At 37.3% G+C, this 20,941-nt stretch overlaps 1 protein-coding gene across 8 annotated transcripts in view; it reads left to right on the forward strand.

Moving 5' to 3' along the window:
• Positions 1-13,465: 13,465 nt before the first annotated feature.
• The window catches only part of SS18 (SS18 subunit of BAF chromatin remodeling complex), a 95,958-nt gene continuing 88,482 nt past the window's right edge, over positions 13,466-20,941 (forward strand). Inside the window, exons 1-2 of one of the 8 annotated variants that reach the window (XM_082698897.1) lie at positions 13,466-14,223; positions 17,155-17,231. In XM_082698897.1, coding sequence (XP_082555023.1) covers positions 17,155-17,231 — 77 coding nt within the window. In that variant the 5' untranslated portion in view covers positions 13,466-14,223. Of the gene's footprint in view, positions 14,224-14,273; positions 14,732-17,154; positions 17,232-20,941 lie in introns of those variants that run through there. The other 7 variants (XM_082698899.1, XM_082698896.1, XM_082698900.1 and 4 more) reach the window with 7 other exon arrangements.

The raw sequence follows: 20,941 nt of genomic DNA on the forward strand, positions 1-20,941 counted from the left end.
TGAGGTATTGTAATGCCTAGGTGAGTAGTGAAGCAGAAGCAGACCTTTTTTTTTTTTTTTTTTTTTAAGATTTTATTTATTTGACAGATCACAAGTAGGCAGAGAGGCAGGCAGAGAGAGAGAGAGGAGGAAGCAGGCTCCCTGCCGAGCAGAGAGCCCAATGTGGGGCTTGATCCCAGGGCCCTAAGATCATGACCTGAGCCAAGGGCAGAGGCCTAACCCACTGAGCCACCCAGGTGCCCCGTGAAGCAGACTTTTGATAGACAAAAACTGGATTTCAAAGCGGCATAGTGGGTCATGGTAAAGGTGACCTAGGCTTTGATTTGGGATCCAAAGGACCATAACCCAGAAGGAAGAGTAAACCAAACACACACCTCTTCTTACAAGGACTAACCAAGTTTTGCATCATCTCTGTTAAAGACTGGAATAAAGTGGTTGATGACAAGAACAAAGGAAAGAGAAAGGTAGCTAAAATTAAATCTCCTTACAACTTGCAGCCCACTGCAGACTGGAATGTCTCATGACATGCAGAGCATGACATTCCTCAGGGAACTCATGGCTGCTTTAATGTTGTTGTTTTATTAGAGACTGAAAGTGACCTTATCTTAACAATAGCTAGTTCTCCCAGGTCCTGGAGACCTTGCTTTCAACATGCACATAATCCTTAGAGACTTAGGTTACCCATAACCCCCACTAACTAAAGAGTATATAATCAGTCACTCCTCACAATCCCAGTGCAGCTCCTTCTGCCCATGGGTCCAGTCCCCATGCTATAATAAAAGCACCCTTTGCATCAAAAATGCCTCAAGAATTCTTTCTTGACCATTCAATTGGCAGCTGCACATCAGTAGTGTTTCTCAAACTGTGGTCCACAGATCTTTGGAATTATCCAAAACCTTTCAAGGGATTCACAACATCAAAACTATAGTGATAATATTAAAATGGTATTTGTTCTTTCATTGTATAAATATTTACATTTGTAGTGCAAAAGAAATGGGTAAAATTGCTGGAGCTTTAGTATGAATCAAGGCAGTAGCACCAATCTGTACTAATATACACTGTATTCTTTACCACTAAACACTCATTTAAAAAATGCCAACTTCATTGAAGAATGTCATTGAGCAAGCAGTAAATTATTAATTTATCAAATCTTGACTCATGAATACTTATGTTTTTAAATCTAGAATGGAAAGTATACATAAGGCACTTCTGCTGCCTTCAAAGTAAAGTGGTTAGCTTGAGAAAAAGCACTTTTGTAAATCTTTGAGTTGCTAGCTGAACCAGCCCCCATTCCTTTTTTTTTTTTAAGATTTTATTTATTTATTTGACAGAGAGAGATCACAAGTAGACAGAGAGGCAGGCAGGGGTGGGGGGGTGGGGGGGGGAAGCAGGCACCCTGTTGAGCAGAGAGACCGATGTGGGGCTTGATCCCAGGACCCTGAGATCATGACCTGAGCCAAAGGCAGAGGCTTTAACTCACTGAGCCACCCATGCACCCCAGTCCCCATTCTCATGGAATATCATTTATATCTAAAAGAGTGACTGACATATTGTGGTCATTTAGGGTTAGATATTTGGACAGACATTTCTGAAAATGAACAAAACTAGCCTGTCACTTCAAGAAAAACAAGAGACAGTATATATTTCCAAAGATAAAATTCAAGCTTTTGTGGGGCCTGGGTGGCTCAGTCAGTTAAGTGCTTGCCTCAAGTCATAGGATCCTAGGATTGGACCCCGAGTTGGGCTCCTGCTTCTCCCTCTCCCTCTGCCTCTCCTCACTTGTGTTCTCTCTCTCCCAGTTTCAAATAAATAAATAAATCTTTAAATAAAATTCAAGCTTTTATTTTTTAATTTTTTAAAAAATATTCCATTCATTTATTTGACAGAGAGAGAGAGAGAGGTAGAGATAGATTACAAGTAGGCAGAGAGGCAGGCAGAGAAAGAGGGGGAAACAGGCTCCCCATCAAGCAGAGAGCCCAATGCAGGGCTCGATCCTAGGACCCTGAGATCATGACCTGAGCCTAAGGCAGATGCTTAACCCACTGAGCCACAGGTACCCAAAATTCAAGCTTTTAAAGCAAAAATTAGAATTTTGAAAAACTTGTATCCATCACCGTGAACTTGACAAATGTTTCTGTAATAATTGACTTTACTGATGAGATTGTTGCCCATATTAAAATGTGATTTTTTAATATAGTACCACATTTGGAAAATATGCATAACTTAGTGAGCCAGGGTTTTCTAGTGACCAAAACATAAATCATGCACAATCATGCATAAATAAGAAATACATTTAAATTCCTACACAGACTAGCAGATTTTAATGTAGAAGAGTACTAAAAGTTCATTGATGTGATTTATTTATTTATTTATTTATTTATTTATTTGACAGAGAGAGATCACAAGTAGGCAGAGAGGCAAGCAGAGAGAGAGAGAGGAGGAAGCAGGCTCTCTGCTCAGCAGGGAGCCTGATGTGGGACTCGATCCCAGGACCCTGAGATCATGACCTGAGCCGAAGGCAACGGCTTAACCCACTGAGCCACCCAGTTGATGTGATTTTAGATGACAAATTTTAACTAAGAAACTACCACCTTTTGAATGTTAGTCTAGTAACAAAGATCCAGTGATTGAAATCACTGTAATTTATCTAAGCGATCTAAAAAGGCTATAAAAATACTTTTTTTCCAATATAAACCTTTGTGAGGTTGTTTTCCTCCTATATTTCAACCTAAATAACATATTGCAACAGTTGGAATGTAGAAGCAGAGCTAAGAATCCAGCTGTATTCTATTAAGCTGGATATTAAAAAGATTTATAATTTCATTCTTCTCACTAATGTTTTAAATTTTGGAAAATACAGATTCTTCATTTATTTATTTATTTACTGAAAAGATTTATTTATTTGAGAGAGAGAGAGAGCAAGGGGTAGGTGAAGGACACAGGGAAAGTTAGAGGGAATCTTAAGCAAACTCTCCACTGTGCACAGAGCCTGATGCAGGGCTCGATGCCACAACCCTGAGATCACGACCTGAGCCTAAACCAAAAGTCCAGTGCTTAACTGACTGAGCCACCCAGGCATCCCAGAAAATATAGGTGTTTTAATAGAAACATATGAAATGTGTAAATATAAATGGGTTTAACTTTTAATGAATTAATAATAAACTTTTAATTTCTAATATGGTAAATATTGATAGGTATAGCCCACAAAAATGAAAGCTCTTCAGGGTCCTCAATAATTTTTTTTTCTTTAATAATTTTTAAGAGGCTATTTCTAAGGCTAGAAGTTGGGAAGCACTAGAATAAAGCATTGCTTGTACTCCTAGAGGATTAGTTGCCTGCCAGAAGCAAAAGTAAATTCTCTGTAGAGGAAGATAACATCATGCAGAATCTCAAAGTGTTGCAGTTTCTCATATGCACTATCCTGTGCTCTATTAAAAGTAACCCTGCACACACAAAAAAATGGTGTGACCAAAGAAGAAGAGTAACAATGGGCAATAGAAACAGACATCCAGGGGCGCCTGGGTGGCTCAGTGGGTTAAGCCGCTGCCTTCGGCTCAGGTCATGATCTCAGGGTCCTGGGATCGAGTCCCATATCGGGCTCTCTGCTCAGCAGGGAGCCTGCTTCCCTTCCTCTCTCTCTACCTGCCTCTCAATCTACTTGTGATTTCTCTCTGTCAAATAAATAAATAAAAATCTTTAAAAAAAAAAAAAAAAGAAACAGACATCCAGATAAGATGTCTGTTAATAAGATCCAGATAAGAAGTTATCAAATATAGATTTTTAAAACAAATGATGCTTATATGCAGGTGATTAAAAACAAGATCAAGATTTTTAGCAGAGACTACAGCTGTTAATGAAGCATGTGTGGAAACTATAGAAATGAATACTATATTAACTGAGATTGAGGACTTAAAATTGGACTTAATATCAGTAATTGGAATTAAAATCAGATTTAGTTGACTTAAAATTGGACTTAAGTCAATAATTGGACTTAAAATCAGTCATAGTTAAAGAGAGGAGTGGGGTATTAGAGGATAATTAAAAAATATATATATATAATTTCCACATCAAAGCAGAGAGAGATAAGAGGATAGAAAACACTGAAAAAGAATCTAAAACGTAGTAGGTGTGTTGAAAAACCAAATGTAGGTATAGTTAGAGTACCAGATAATAAGAGGTTAAAAAAAAAATAGGGCAGAAACAACAAATAAAGACACTTTGTTTAGAAATTTTCAAACTGGCAAAAGAATCAAAGAGCAGATTTAAGAAAAACTATTAATAGCAAAAAGGATTAAATAAAAGAAATTCCCACTTAGTAAAATTACAGTAAATCCAATGTAAACCAAAGACATTGAGAAAAGTCTTAAAACTCTCTAAAGAGAAAAGATAGGTATATTATCAAAAGAAAGATAATAAGGCTGTCATCTGACTTTAGTAGTAATATGGAATTCTACCTTCAACATGCTAAAATATATGCAAATCTGGTATGATAATCTGTTTCTAGTGAAAATAGCTTTTAAATTTGAAGGCAAAATTAAAGTGTTTTTCACACAAAACCATAAAAGATTAGTTACCAGCAAACACTCATGGAAGGAAATATTAAAAATTGTTCTTCAGATAGAAGCAAATTATCACAGGTGGAAATTTGGAGATGGAGGGAAAAAAAGACCATCAAGGGTAAACATATGCATAAACTCAAATAAATATTAACTGAACAAAACAATCCCTATGAGATTATAAATATATATAATATTAAAATATTAAGAAAATAACATATAATTTGGATAGAAAAACAAATGAACTTAAAGTGTTCTAACTTCCCTTTATTGTTTCAGAAAATAGTAAAATTTCAATAAAAAATTTCTAATTTATATTAGACTAATTGATCCAAAATGCATATATAATCTCCGAGGTAAGCACTAAGAGAACCATATAAAACGATATAACAACGTGCTTTATAATACTTTATTATAATGAAATGATAATAAATAACAAAAAGAACACCCAAAAGGAAGAAAAAGGAATATGTAACAGGATGGAAAACAGGAAGCAAATTGTATTTTAGAAGGTTTCAAGATAACTATATTAATACTTAACATTCTCTATAATGAAATAAATATTTCAATTATAAGACAAATATGGCTGAATAAAAGGAAATGCACCTATATGCTGCTTACATGAGACAAACATTAAACTGAAAGTAAAAGAATGAAAAAGATATCATGTAAACACTAAACAAAAAGAGCTATTATATAGTGTAACAAAGTATAGTTCAAGTCAAGATACATAGGGAGAGATATTGAGGGATATTTTGTAATGATAAAATTTACTAGGAATACTAGGAATACTTAATTCTAAATTTGTACCTAATGCCAACCATATATTTAGGATAAAATAAAAACTTATAGTAGAAAGAAGAAGAAATAGAGAAACCCACAATTATAGTCAGAGATTGTAACACAATATTCTTGGTAATTGATAAAATAAAGCAGATAAAAAAAATTGAAAATAATAGAAAATATTCAAGAAACATAATCTTTGTCTAATATATATATACACACACATATCAATACTATGTCTAGCAACTATAGACTGCACATACATTTTGAGCAAACACTGAACACTTATAAAAATAACACTTATGGAGCGCCTGGGTGACTCCGTGGGTTAAAGCCTCTGCCTTTGGCTCAGGTCATGATCCCAGGGTCCTGGGATCGAGCCCCACATTGGGCTCTCTGCTCAGCGGGGAGCCTGCTTCTCCCCCCCTATCTCTCTGCCTGCCTCTCTGCCTACTTGTGATCTCTCTTTCTCTGTCAAATAAATAAATAAAATCTTTAAGAAAAAACCAAAAAACAAAAAACTAAATTTGTACCTAAATTTGTACCTAATGCCAACCATATATTTGTCAAGCCAGTTTTACAAATTTCAAAGGCCCCTGAGAATTAAGCCAGAAATCAGTAACAGCAACATTATTAGAAAACACCCATGTATTTGAAAATTTAGAAATATATTTCTAAATAACATGGGTCAAAGAAGAATCTACAATGGAAATTATAAAATGTTTTCAATAGAATCATATTAATATGATTATTAATATGAAATATAAAATATGAAAATACATGCATTTTAAATAAATGTTATAAATAAATATAAATAAAATGTATAAAATATAAATACATAAATTTAAATATATTAAAATATAAATATAACGTGATGCTGCAAAAGCAGTGCCTAGGGGGGAAATTATAGCATTAATATATACATTATAAGAGGAGAAAGACTAAGAATCATTACCTAGGCATCAAAGTTAAGATGTTACTTTAAAAAACAGCTTATTAAACCCAGGGCAAGTAGAAGGAAGGAAATATAAAGATAAGAATAGAAATCAATAAAATATAAAATATATAGTAGGGAATGTAAAGAAAGCTGAAAGACCATTGATAAGGCTAAAAGTTGACAAATGGTTGGCAGAAGTAATCAAGAAAAAAGAAAGAGGACCTTATTAAAGATTGTAATAACATTAAAAAGTTATGAGTAACTTCATGCCAGTAAGTTGGAAAATTTAGAATAAAAGGGCAGATTATTATAAAACATTGTAAAACTAATGAAAGAAAAAAGAAATATCTCAATGGTCCCAAATCTGTTAGTAAATTAAATCCATAAACAAAACATTGTCACAAGGAAGACCCTTGGCCCAGGGGTATCGCTGGTGAATCCTATGGAACATTTAAGAAGGAAATAACACCAATCTTACACAAAGTTGTCACAGAAATAGAAAAGAGACTGCTTCCATACTTGTATTATGAAAGAGGGTAACTTTTTTTTTTTAATGCCCAATGTGGGGCTCAAACTCATGACCTGGAGATCAAGAGTCTCATGCCCCACTGATAGCCAGCCAGATACCCCATGAAGCAGCATAATCTTAAGAGCAAAACCTGAGGATATTATAAGAAAGTGAAATTGTAGGCTGTTTTCACTCATGAGCATGTATACAAAGATCCTGAGTAAAATGCTAATAAATAGAAACTATAGCAGTATATAAAAAATACACATTATATGTATATCACAACAGGGTTGAGTTATTCTAGGAAGCAATCAGTGTAATTTACCACATTAACAGAATAAAGCAGGAGTTATCAAACTATTGCTCAGGAACCAAATAATGGCCTGCTTTTTTTAGTTTTACTAGAAAACAGCTATGCCTATCTTTTTATATTATTGCCTTCTCATTAAAATTACAGAGTTGTGTAATTGTGAGGGAACCCAGATGGCCTGCAAAACCTGAAATACTGTCTGGTCCTTTATAGAAAAAGTTTGTTGACTCATGAAATAGAGGGGAAAAAAACCTATTTCAGTAAATGCAGAAAAGCATTTAATAAAATCCACTGTCTCGTGCAATCTTATTGACCCATAATCTAGGGATTGAAAGGAATTTCCTTAATCTGCTAAGGGGCTCTACAAGAAACCTCCAGAAAACATCATACTCGATGGTTAAATATTGGAACTTTTTTTCATTTTGAGATCAGCACATACCTGAGAGTACCTGCTTTCTTCATTTCTATTTAACTTTGTATTGGAGTTCTTTTTAAGTAGCATATGGGAAGAAAGAAGAAACCTTACTGGAAAGGAAGAAATGAAGATCACATTATTTTTAGATGACCTAATTGTGTATATAATAAAGAGTCCAAAATAAATGATAAATTGCTGGTATTAGTAAGTGAATTTAAGGAGGTCGACAGACATTTGATATAAAATCAGCTGTACTTCTGTAAACCAAAAACAGATAATTAGAAATGAAATAAAAAAGATATCATGTATGTAGTATAGGAAATACATATAGACTTCTATACAGAAAAACCTAAAATATTATTGGAAGAACCTAAAGAAGATCTAAGTAAGGGGAGGTATGTATCATATTCCTGATTTGGCAAACTCAAATTGATCTAGATATTCACTGCAATATCAATAAGAATGCTACCATTTTTTTTCCTTAGGAAGTACTTTAATTAATATTTAAATTTTGTATAGTAGGATGAATTTTTACCAATGTATACACCTATGTAGTTATGACCACAATAAAAATATGGAATATTTTCATCATTACAGAACATTACTTTGTGCTTCTTTGTAGTAATCATATCCTTCATCCTCATCCCTAGTCAACTGTTGACCTAATTTTTCACTATACATTGATTTTTCCTTATTTAGATTTTTAAATATATGGAACCAACAGTACTTTCTTGTGTGACTTTTTCTATGCAACCTAATGTTTTTGAGATTCATCCATTTTGTTTCATATATTAATAGTTCAGTCCTTTTTATTCTTGAGTAGTATTCTGTTGTATAAATGTATCATAATTTATCCATTCACTTCTGTGGACTATTTGGGTTGTTTCTAACTTAACGCTATTTTTTAAAGATTTTTATTTATTTACTTAGAGTAGAGAGAGAGAGAGCGAGGGAGCATGAGCAAGTGGGGAGGCAGGGGGAAAGAGAGAGAGAGAGAGAATCTCAAGCAGACTCTGTGCTGAGCGCAGAGCCTCATTCGGGGCGGGATCCCATAACCCTGAAATCATGCCCTGAGCTGAAATCGAGAGTTGGATGCTCAACTGACTGAGTTACCCGGACATCCCTAACTTAACCCTATTTTTATCAAAGGTGCTATGAATACTAGTATATGAGTCTTTGTGTGGATAATACATTTTCATTTCTTTTGGGTAAGTAATAAATACCCAAGTGTGCACAAGTGTGCAATTGCTGGTTGATATGATAAGTGCATGTTTAACTTTATAATAATCACTAGCTGCTTTTCAGAGTGGTTGTATCATTTGTACTCCTGCTAGCAGTATATGAATGTTCCTAGTTGTTGCACTTAACTTTCCAAAATGTGAAGATGTCATCCTTTTTAATTCTGGCTTTTTTTTAGTGGGTATTTGATGGTTTCTCAGTGTGGCTTTACTTTACATTTCCATGATGATTGATGGAGAGCAACTTATCATGTATTTATTGGCCACTTGTATGTCATCATTCTAAAAATGTCTCTAAGTCTTTTGTCCATTTTGTTAGTAGTGTTTTCTTATTGAATAGTAAGCATTCTTTATATATTCTTGACAAAAATTCTTTGTTTTGGGGCGCCTGGGTGGCTCAGTGGGTTAAAGCCGCTGCCTTCAGCTCAGGTCATGATCCTGTGGTCCTGGGATCGAGCCCCGCATCAGGCTCTCTGCTCAGCAGGGAGCCTGCTTCCTCCTCTCTCTCCCTCTGCCTGCCTCTCTGCCTACTTGTGATCTCTGTCAAATAAATAAATAAATAAATAAAATCTTAAAAAAAAAAAAAAAGAAAATATAACTTCTTTTAAAAAAAAAATTCTTTGTTTTAATGTTCATAAATTCATGTCTTTTCTCCCAGATTATGGCTTCTCTTTTCATTTTCTTATGATATCTTTGAACAGCAGAATTTTTATTTTTAATGAAAATTTATCAGATTTTTCTTTTATGCTTCTTGCTTTTGTGTCATAGCTAAGAAATATATGCTTCACTCAGGGTCATGAAGAGTCTCTACTATTTGTGTTTTTTTGCAGAAGTTTTATAGTTTTGCTTTTAAAATTTAGGTCTGTAATCTATTTCAAATTACCTATTGTATATACGTGAGGAAAAGGTCAAAGATAACTTTTAAAAACATGGATATCTAGCTGTTCCAAAACAATTCATTCTCCCACTGAAGTATCATGGCATCTGTTTTAGTTTCCTAGGGCAGCCATAATTACCACTAATGTGGTGGCTTAAAATAACAGAAATTTATTAGTTCACAATTCTGGAGGCCAGAAGGCTAAAATCATGATGTCTGCAGACTGCACCATAATATTATGCTATTATTTTTCTTTTAAAGAAAATATATAATAAATATGATTGCTAGGTTACTTTAATATAAGAACAACATTTTGTAAGGTACTGAAGACCTTACCAGTATTTCAATGCATATTGCCCAAGATTCAACCATAAATGTTAGATGGGAAAAAACATTGTATTAGTTTTCTATTGCTGTTCTAATAAATTATGACCAATAATGGCTTAAAACAACAAATTTATTATCTTCAAGAGTTAGAGGTCAGACATCTAAAATGGACCCCTTCTGGGTTATAATTTAAGTGTTAGCCTGCTGGGTTCCTTCTGGAGGCTCTAGGGGAGAATCTGCTTACTTTATCCATCTTCCACAGGCTGCCCACATTCCTTGGCTCATGACCCCCTTTTATCTTCAAAGATAAAACTTGACGGCCAGTCAAGTTTTTCTCAAGACACCATCTTACTGATTTTTTAACTCTGTAATTTCACTGTTCCCTAGGTAAGGATATTTATAAATTACAGTGGGCTGACTCAGATAAGCCAGGATAATTTCTTTAAGTTCAGCTAGTTAATCACTTGAATTTTGACACTTAATTCCATTTAGTTATTTAACCTATCATATTTACAGGTTCTGAGGATTGGGAGGTGGTCATCTCTGTGAGGATGAAATTATTCTGCCTATCACACCCATTCATAAGAAAATTAACAATTCGGGCGCCTGGGTGGCTCAGTGGGTTAAGCCGCTGCCTTGGGCTCAGGTCATGATTTCAGGGTCCTGGGATCGAGGCCCGCATCGGGCTCTCTGCTCGGCAGGGAGCCTGCTTCCCTCCCTCTCTCTCTGCCTGCCTCTCTGTCTACTTGTGATCTCTCTCTGTCAAATAAATAAAATCTTTTAAAAAAAATTAACAATTCATAGGGAAAGTAGTATAGTTGACCCTTGAACAATGCAGGGATTAGGAATGCTGACCCCACATGCAGTTGAAAGTCAATATATAACTTTTAACTTCCCAGAAATTTAACTAATAGCCTACTTTTGACCAGAAGTGTCTTACTAATAGCATAAAAAGCTGATTAAAACATGTTATATGTATTATATAGTGTATTCTATAGGCTAGAGAAGAAAATGTTAAGAAAATCCTTAAGAAAAAAAATACATTTTCTTCTTTTTTTTAAGTTAACATATGATGTTGGAGAAAATACAATACATATATAATAACATATAATGTTTGGAGAAAATACATTTAGAGTACTGTATTGTGTCCAAAAAGTCTGCATATATGTGGACTTATGCAGTTCAAAGCCACATTGTTCAAGGGATATTATAATCCTCTCTAAAACTGTGAAGTCGTTCAAGAGCAGTTATTCTTTTACTACAACATAGTAACCACATCATATAGAAGGTCAGAGAACATCCTAGGTAGGGAAAAATCCCATTTGATTTCTGTTTTAGGCTGAAAAAACTTTTTTAAAAAAGATTTATTTATTTGACAGAGAGAGAGAGAGAGAGAATACAAGCAGGGGGAGAAGCAGAGGGAGAGGGAGAAGCAGGCTTCCTGCTCAGCCTCCCATGCAGGGCTCTGAGCCCAATTATGAGCAGACAGGCTTGGTCTATGCCTCCCCATGTATTCAAAGAGTTTATGGCAGCACAGAGACTTTAAATATCAGCAAATTTGATAAAATGGGTATTCAATTAATTACAAAACAGTATGTATTAGAGAAATGCTTATATTAACGTAATCTCAATTATCTATACATGTATGATATAATTTTGTGAATTAAGATAATTTTTAATGCTGTGATTATAGTTTTACTACATATTGAGCATATTCCTGGAGCACTTCACTTTATTAGTTTGGTGAAATACATTTAAGAAACACAAATTCATGTAATACAAATAAAAAAACTAAAACACTTGAAAAATAAAAAATGGACGATTTTCTTACTTTTGTTAAATGTGTCTGCATTCATTCATTAGTTTGAATAATCAAGAATGAATTGTTCATGCGGATTATTTTACTTATTGTAAACCACTGTATAGGGGGGCCTAGGTGGCTTAGCCCATTAACCAGCTGCCTTCAGCTTAGGTCAAAATCCTGGGGTCCTGGGATTGAGCCCTGCATCTGACTCCTTGCTTAGCGGGAAGCTTGCTTCTCCTTCTCCCTCTCCCCCTGCTTGTGTTTCCTCTCTTGCTGTCTCTATCAAATAAATAAGTAAAATCTTAAAAAAATAAAAATAAACCACTGTATATGTTCTATTAGGATTATTCTAAAAAACCTTTTGCCTTGTTATTATATGACCTCAATTCCTTCTTTACATGTCTCCATCTTTATTCCGTTTTCTCCTTAACTAAATACTGGGTACTCTTCATTCTTTTTCTCCCAAATCTGCTACCACTCAGTCTATACTTTGGGATTCCTCTCTCCCCAAAACTAATGGTCAAACAAGACAGAAAGGAAACTTGAGAGTAACATAGGGTTCCTTTAAAGTTTCTTTTCTTACAGAGATCATTTGATTTCTGGCTTGATCTTTAATGCCCTCCTATTGATGTCATGTGATGGACACAGAAAATAATGGTATTTTTATGGCATGCCATCACAGAAAACGCTGAGGTTATTCATGCCTAGTGCCCTAGGCCCCAATCTTCTACTCTGAAGGAAAGAACACCTTGGGCTGACCTGTTACTTATCTTCAGTTAATTTCTTTTCCTATTGTTGGGAAGCTATAATTTAAACAAAGAAGGTACTTATCTTTTGGTACCTACTTGGAATAGAAGTCTGCTTTGCACTTTTTTTTTTTTTAAACTGGAATATAGAAACTCAGACAACTATTCCCACTGGTTCATGTTGTTAAGATTTCAGTGCTATCTTCCAAGCAGACACAATTGGGTAGGATCATGCTTCATTTTTCCAACTGAAATATTCCTCTTAACAGTTAAGGTACCATTTAAAAAAAAAGATTTTTGTTTTAAGTTACCTCTGCTCCCAATGTGGGCTGGAACTCACAACCCCTGAGATTGAGTCACATGATCTACCCATTGAGACAGCCAGGTGCCCCAAGGTGCTTTTGTGTAAACATCAAGACATGATGGTGACAGTCAGGTGTTGGACATAGTGTGTTAATGGTGGACAAGACTTGGTAGGGCCCTCCCATCCCCCAAGGCTTAGGGTAGTGAAACACAAGAATTCTAAGAAAAATTATTATTAGTAGGAGTATGAATTCTCTTTCTTTATTCTTAGGATAGCTTAAGTCTTTCCATCCTTTAGATGTCAGTTAACAGAGAAGGCTTCCCACTCTTACTCATGTGATTGCCCATCATTTTCTCATTCCTTATTGGCATCTAATCGTTTTAGACATTTACGTATTTACATATTTGTTTGTTTCTAATCTGTTAGCCCTATCAGAATATAAACTCCATGAGAGCTGGTTCCATGCTCACCTTATTCACAGTTGTATCCTAGGTGTCTTGCATAAAGACAAGCAGACTAGCACACAAAATGCAGCCACATTTGCTTAATAAATGAAACTTATGACCTCTTGCAAAGAGCATGTATTTGAAACAAAAATTTTTCAATGTGCATTTTTATCTTATTTTTTCCAGTTTTATATATAAGCGAAGTGACTGATTTTTGAGTCTCATTACTGTTGGGTCATATTTTACATAAACGTTTCCTTTGTGTTACATGGATGTCCGAATTTAGAGAATAATAATTATTACAACCCTGACAACCTCCCCCCCCCCCCATTACCCACATTTGCCGGTGTTTCTGGCATAATTCGAGAGCTTTGGATTTTTTTTTTTTTAATTTCCTCACACTGATTTGAAGCTTGGCAGCTCTGACCTAATTTGCAAGGCATTAAATGTATAATTGTTTAAGTGTGAAAGTGCACGATCTCAAAACTTAACCCGAAAGATCCACGTCGGACGAAATCGACGCGCATTTCTGCCAAGGGTTTGTCCCAAGAGTAGAACGACTCTCCAAAGTCTCTCTAGCCAAGTTGGCGGACTGCCCTGAGTACTGGACACAGCCTTCCTTTCTCGATTTGGGGGTCAGGCTTACTTTCCAACTGTTAAAGCACGCCTGTGTGTGCGTGCGAGACTTGTGAACCATGAGGTGCGCCTTTGGGGCGTAGCCGAGCAGTTTAAACCAGCGAATCCGCGTTCATCTACACCTTCCACCTCCGCTTATCTCGGCAGATGCTCCACGGGTTTGCACGAACTCGCGGGTCCTGACCCTCCTTCCCTCTCCGCGGTGCCGGGACAACCCAGGGCGGCCACTTCTTCCCGGGGGCGGGGGGTGAGGATGAAGTTGGAAAAACTGAACCAGGGCTACAGCCGAGCGCCAAAACGCACTTGGAGGGAGTCCTCAGCGCGCAGGAGAAGGAGGCAAGTTGCACCCGCGCGCAAGGGGCGGGCCGGCTCGGGCCGCTCGCATTTCCTGTGACAGGGTCTGCCCCAGCCTCTCCTTCTCCCTCGGCGGCGGGACCATTTCCTGAATCGCTGAAGCGGAGGGAGGACTGGGGCGCGGCTCTACCACTAGCTCAAACGGGAGGGGGGCCGAGGCAGGAAAGGAGGAAGGACGAGAGGTGTGCCAAGAACAGGGCAATGCTGCCAGGGCTGTGGTTCCCGGTAACGCGCCCAAAGAAGACTTCTGTGGGCCAGAGGAACTCCTGGAGGCCAGGCCGGCCGGCTCGTCGTCGGGCGCCGGAGCATCCCCCCTCCCCGCATTCCCGAGGTGGTTCGGCCCGAGAGGCCGGCGTCTCTCCCCCAGTTTGCCGTTCACCCGGAGCGCTCGGGACTTGCCCGTAGTGGTGACGGCGGCAACATGTCTGTGGCGTTCGCAGCCCCGAGGCAGCGAGGCAAGGGGGAGATCACTCCCGCTGCGATTCAGAAGGTGAAGCCTCGCGGGGTCGGGGATGCCAGGCGCATCCTGCCCTTGGGAGCGCACGGGGGGCCAGCCCGGGAGTCGGCTGGGCCGGGGGCGGAGGCGGGCCTGCAGGGAGGCGGTCGTGTGTGGGAACCCGAGCCGCGGGCTCAGCCTGAGTGGGTGGTGGAAGGCGGCGAACCGGTTCTCCCACGGAGTCCTGCGCGCGTTTGGGCTCTTTCCTACAGGCACAAAAGCCCAAGTAACCGCCGCCGGATTTCTCTAGGGATGGGGCGGCGCTCGGGCGGCGGGGCGCGTGCGCCCGGCCGTAGCGGCCGCGCGGGGAAGGGCTGTTTGTCGGAGCCGGCGCCCCCCGCGGCCCCGCGCGTCTCTCCGGAGTTACTTTGGCGTCGCCCCGCCCAGCGCGCCGCGGCTGCTTCGTGCACACCCGACCTCGGGTCGCGGGAGGCCGAGGGGAAGTCGAAGCGCGGGTCGCCACCCTCCGCCGCGCTGCGCACTTCGGCCGACTTGGGGAGCTCCCGGGAGAACTTGGGGGGACGTTGCAAGAGCCCGAAGGGCGGGCGGAGGAGGGCCGTGTGGACTTAGGGGCTACCCTCGGAGTTCCTTCTCCCTTCCGGATTCACCCCCTCTCCGTGTACATCTGCTGCGAGTACTCATCGAGCGCCTGCTCTGGGTGCTGGGGCTCAGTGGTGAGCCATGGTCCCTGCCTTCATGGAACTTGGAGTCTCGGGGCGGAGACAATCTGATAATCGTGACCTATTACAGAAGTCGTGATAAATACACGGGGAGGTGCGTCCCTTTTAGAGGGTAGTGTTGCCTCTGTCGCTGCTGTGTTACTGCCAGTTGGGGACACAGAGCTTCTTTATTGTCCGCTATCCCTTGTTGCCTGTGAGCAAGGCAGTCGTCTGAATTTTAGTCAGCCAGACTTTGAAAAGTTACTTGCTAAATTGAGCAGTTTACCTTAAGTATTTCGGTCATGTTGTATACACTGGGATGAGGATGAAAACTGAAGAAAACCCAACTTTTCCGTACCACTCAGGACACTATTGTATGTCCAGCGGATTATGTTAATGGGTTTCTGTTTACTGTCAGGTTCTTTCTAGTGTGGCATTTGACATTTGCCCAACTGTTGCTTTATTTTTTGCATAAACCCGCTTGTCAGTGCCTCGAAATGCACTGCGTTCACGTAGTACATTGAGCTGAGTCTGCAGCCTGGCAAACAGCTCCAAGTACATACACGGAAGACGCGTTTCTGGAGGGATTCACTTTTTATTTTTATTTTTGGACTGTAGAAGAGTTCTGTGGTTGGTTGGTTGGTTTCCAAAAAGTTTTTCCTACGGAGATACGTTGTGAAATCATTAGATTGGACTAATGGATTTTTAAAGACTTTTTTTTTTTTTTTTTTGCATCCTATGATTCTATTTAGGAAATAACTGTACTTTTTGGAAAAGGATGTCAGTATATATATTTTTTCCTAGCAAGTGAAGACTGTGATTCATAGGTAGGAAGAAAGTCACAATTTAGGTTAAATGGATTTTGTTTTTAAAAGAGCAACATTAACTAAATTATTATTGTATTATACTTAATAGACTGATTAGACTGATTATTGTATTATACTTTATTAACTCTTGGAAGGGTGAGGCACATTCAGGAGGAACATCTACTTCTGTCCTTTAACCTTAAGATAAATCTGAGCCCCTGAAATCCCAAGTGATTTGCGCAGGATTGGGAAGCTGGCACTCAAACTAACTGACCTTTTCATTGCTACATCAGTACTCTTTACTCAATACTGCCTTGCTTAAATGAGTTATTTAACCCTTAAGCCAGTATTGCTCTGAATTGCTTTAAGATGATAGAGTGATAAACTGATAAGCTTTTTGTTTTTAAACTTTGGAACAATTTAATTATAAGGTAAGTTCATAAAGTCTGCAACAAATAATACATGATTAGAAATTATTATGTTTGATTATACTGTATTTGAAGAATCACAGAACCATGCTGTGTAACACTTGGAAACTAGCCATCCATCTCCTCAAGCTTCATGGGCCTACATTTTCATGTGTTCATTGTGGGTAAAGACAAAATTTTTCTTTACTACCGCAAAGCATAAGAATGATGCAGTCAGCTCGGACCCTTACCTCTTAGTTTTAACAGACTAAAGCTTCTATTACAGGTAGTAGAAGTAATAAAATGTTTGAATACAAAAGAAACCCCTCCTGGGCTGCAGGAATAATAATATTCAGAGGGAGAATAACTGGAATAGAGTTACTTGAAAATTGTTGATACCATTCCAGAGGTGTAGATCTAAGACTTAAAAGACCAGAATAGATTCAATATCTATATGAATAAACATTTCTAGAAATCTGAAGGATTTTTAAAAATTTTATGTGATGCACTAGATTTATAATAAACTTTTTCTAATTTTATTTCAGATGTTGGATGAAAATAACCATCTTATTCAGTGTATAATGGACTATCAGAATAAAGGAAAGACCTCAGAGTGTTCTCAGTAAGAATGATATGAAAAAATTTTTTGTATTCATTTTTCCGTGTTAATTTTTTCTTTTCTTTTTAAAAACAGCTTTAATGAGATATAATTCACATACTGTGCAATTCACCCTTTTTAAAGTGTACAATTCAAAGCTTTTGGTATATTCATAGAGTTGTGTTATCATCACTTCAGTCCATTTTAGAACATTTTCATCATCTCTAAAAGAATCCTGTACCCATTAGCAATAACTTTCCATTCCCACCTCCTCTAATTCCTCACTCCCTAACAATCTCTAATTTGCTTTCTGTCTGTGTAGATTGGCCTGTTGTGGACAATTCATGTAAATGACTTCATATAATCTGTGGTCTTTTTTGACTGAGTTCTTTTCCTTAGCATAATATTTTCAGAGGTTCATCAATATGAAGCATATATCAGTACTTCCTCTCCATTGCCAAATAATTTTTCAGTGTTTTATTTATACCATGTTTTATTTATCCATCAGTAATGGACATTTGGGTTTTCATTTCTTGACTGTTATGAATACTTCTGTGAAGAGTAGTGTATAATTTTTTGTGTGACTTTTCCTGATTTTTGTAAAAAAATGTTCTATGGGCTGTCTTTTTTTTTCTTTCTTTGATACTTATCCTGCGTTGTAAAATAATGACTTCAAATTTCTGTGTAGTCTGATTTGTGGAAGAGTTAGATCGTCACATATGTAGGATATTTAATTACATCCATATATGTGGTTGAGAAAGCAAAGCTTGTATCTAACAGAGTGTTGGTTATCATTCATAAGAACCAAATTTGTGATTTTAAAGTGATATGTCTGAAGTAAATGCTATCCTTAATAGAATTAGGTGTAGTAGAACAAGTTCAATATTTTATCAGAAGTCTCTAGGATAGGGCACCTGATGGCTCATTTGGTTAAGGGATTGATTGCCTTTGGCATGGGTCATGATCCCAGGGTCCTGGGATCAGGCCTCGCATTGGGCTCTCTGCTCAGCAGGGAGTCTGCTTCTCCCTTTCCCCCTCCCCTTGCTTGTGATCTCTGTCTTTCTCCCTCTCTTGCTGAGTGTCAAATTAAAAAAAAAAAAAAAAAGTCTGTAGCACTGTCCAGTAGAAATATATTGCAAGCCACATACATAATTTTACATTTGTTGATAAACACATTAAACAGGAACAGGAGAAATTAATATTAATAATATATTTTATTTAAGCCATTATTTCCAAAATACTATCACTTTAATACATAACTAGTATAAATATATCGAGATAGTTTATATTCTTTTGTTTCATACTTAGTCTTTGAAATCCCTTGTGAGTCTTACACAATAACACATCATTTGAGTTAGCCATATTTCATTCTACTTAGTGGCTACTTTTTTGGATAGTGCAACTCTAAAATATTTTATTGTGACCATTGTTTTGAGACACATTTGTCTCTTCTAGAGATCTCACTAGTCTGTCCTCAAGTAGATTTTTTAAGCAACCCTGGGTCTTGCCTCTGCATGTGCTTTCCTGTTGTACTGGACTTTTGCTATCACTTGATTCACCCTGTATCTAATTTTGAGACTCTTTTGGTTGCTTTGTCTTTTCCCTCTTCGTTTAACAGCATTTTTGAAATGAAAAAGTCTTGTAGGGTCATTGTAAAAAGAAAAAGTATAAAATTTGGTAGATAGAAAAGTAAGTCACATTTCACTTTCCACTCTTAACGCTTTTCTCCTTTCCTCAGGGGTAACTACTTTTAATAGTTTAGTACCTGTCCTTCTGAACATTTCTCTGTGTGTTTACACACATGGCATTTATATCTACATAAGCACATTTAGATAAATATTTTGTTTTTTAATAGGTTAGAACTTTATAAATGGAATGGCTGGGTCAAAGACCATGCTAAATTGCCAAATTACCCTGCAAGAAGATTGTATCTCTCAGCCAGATTTTAGAGCCTTGGTTTCTAACATCCTCTGCCAACATTGAATATTAGTCTTCTTTTGAATTTTTTCCACATCTGGTTGGTGAAAAGTGAGTGGTATCTTTTTCTAGAACTTTTTATTTTGAAATAATTTCATTCTTAGAAAAATGTTTTAAAGACAGTATAAGAAATTCCTGAAATTCCTATATGCACTTTAGTTTCATTTTTCTCCATATCATTCATTTCTTTTCCATATTGTTTCTCTGAAGCATTTGAGAATAAGTTGCAGACACGATTCTCTCTTACCTTTAATTACCTTAGGGTGTAATTTATAAAAATAGGCACAAATTCTTAAATAATCAGAGTATAATTGTTAAAATTAAGAATGCAATGCTATAATCTTAAGACCTGTTTAAAATTTTGCTAATTGTCCCATTAATGTATTTCTTCTGGTTTAGGATCCAGTGCAGGATCAGATGTTACATTTAATTGTCACATGCCTTGAGTACACCTTTGATCTGAAATCATTCTTCAGCCTGTTACCTCAATTGTTGAAGAATACATAGCAGTTATTTTGTGGGATATCCCTCATTTTGGGTTTGACTGGTGTTTCCCTTGATTAGATTCATGTTACGTCCTTTTCGGAGGAGCATCACAAATGTCATGGTGTGTCCTTCTCAATGCATTCTCAAGTAGCTGTATGATAGTGATTTGTCCCAGTATTTGTGAGAATCTTAATCACTTAGTTAAGATGAGGGCTGCCAATTTCTCCGCTGTGAAGTTACTATTTTTCTCCTTTTAATTCATATGTATCTTATCCTTGAGACACACATAAGTTGTTCCTTCTTGTTTTTTTTTTTTTTTTGTTTGCTTGTTTTTTGTTTTAGCATTTATTTTAGTATCCATCATCCAGTGTTTCTTGATTGAAACAATTATTACTGTGGTGGTTGCCAAATGGTGACTAAATCAATCATTCCTTTTATATTTATTTGAAATTCTACTATAAGGAAACCATTTCTCATTCCCTGCCCCCATTCACTCATTCATTTATTTATATGTGAATGGATTTATGTTACTTACTATGTTCTTACTATGTTCATTAGGTTATAATGTTACTTTCTTACTATGTTTATTAGGTTATACTGCTACTTTACTTCCCTCCCTCCTTTTTTCCCCTCCTCCTTCCTTCCTTCCTTTTTTTCTTTCTTTCTTTAAGATTTTATTTATTTTTTTGACAGAGAGACAGCGAGAGAGGAAACATAAGCAGGGAGGGTGGGAGAGGGAGAAGCCGGCTTTCTACTGAGCAGGGAGCCCCTTGCAGGGCTCTTTCCAAGGATCCATCCCAGGACTCATGACCTGAGTCAAAGGCAGACCCTTAACAACTGAGATACCCAGGCATTCATCTGTTTTCTTTCTGAAGTTGTCCTCAGTGTTGACCACTGGAGCCCCTCAAGCTAGCTTTTTGATATGTATCCATGATTTTTTTGAGCATTTTCTTATTTTCTTGCACCACAGAATGTTCTAGGCTCATCTTGTTCTTTTTCCTGCCCCAGTTTGGAATTACCCATTTCTTCAAGCCCGGGTTCTTTTTTTAGAGAATGGTATTTAGAAACTTAGGTCTGAGTACCAGGATATTTTCTTTTCTAGTCATTTGTACATTTTGTATTTTATATGATCATTTCCATTACTTTTATGTATATTGTTTCTTCAAGGAGTCATGTCTGTTTATATTTCAAAATATTCTTTAAAAAATTAATTATCTGATCTATTTCCTTAGTTTAACTATGGATAATGATCAGTGGTAGGGAGATCACTG

Source organism: Mustela nivalis (genome assembly GCF_964662115.1).
Source record: "Mustela nivalis genome assembly, chromosome: 14".
Taxonomy (NCBI): Eukaryota; Metazoa; Chordata; class Mammalia; order Carnivora; family Mustelidae; genus Mustela; species Mustela nivalis.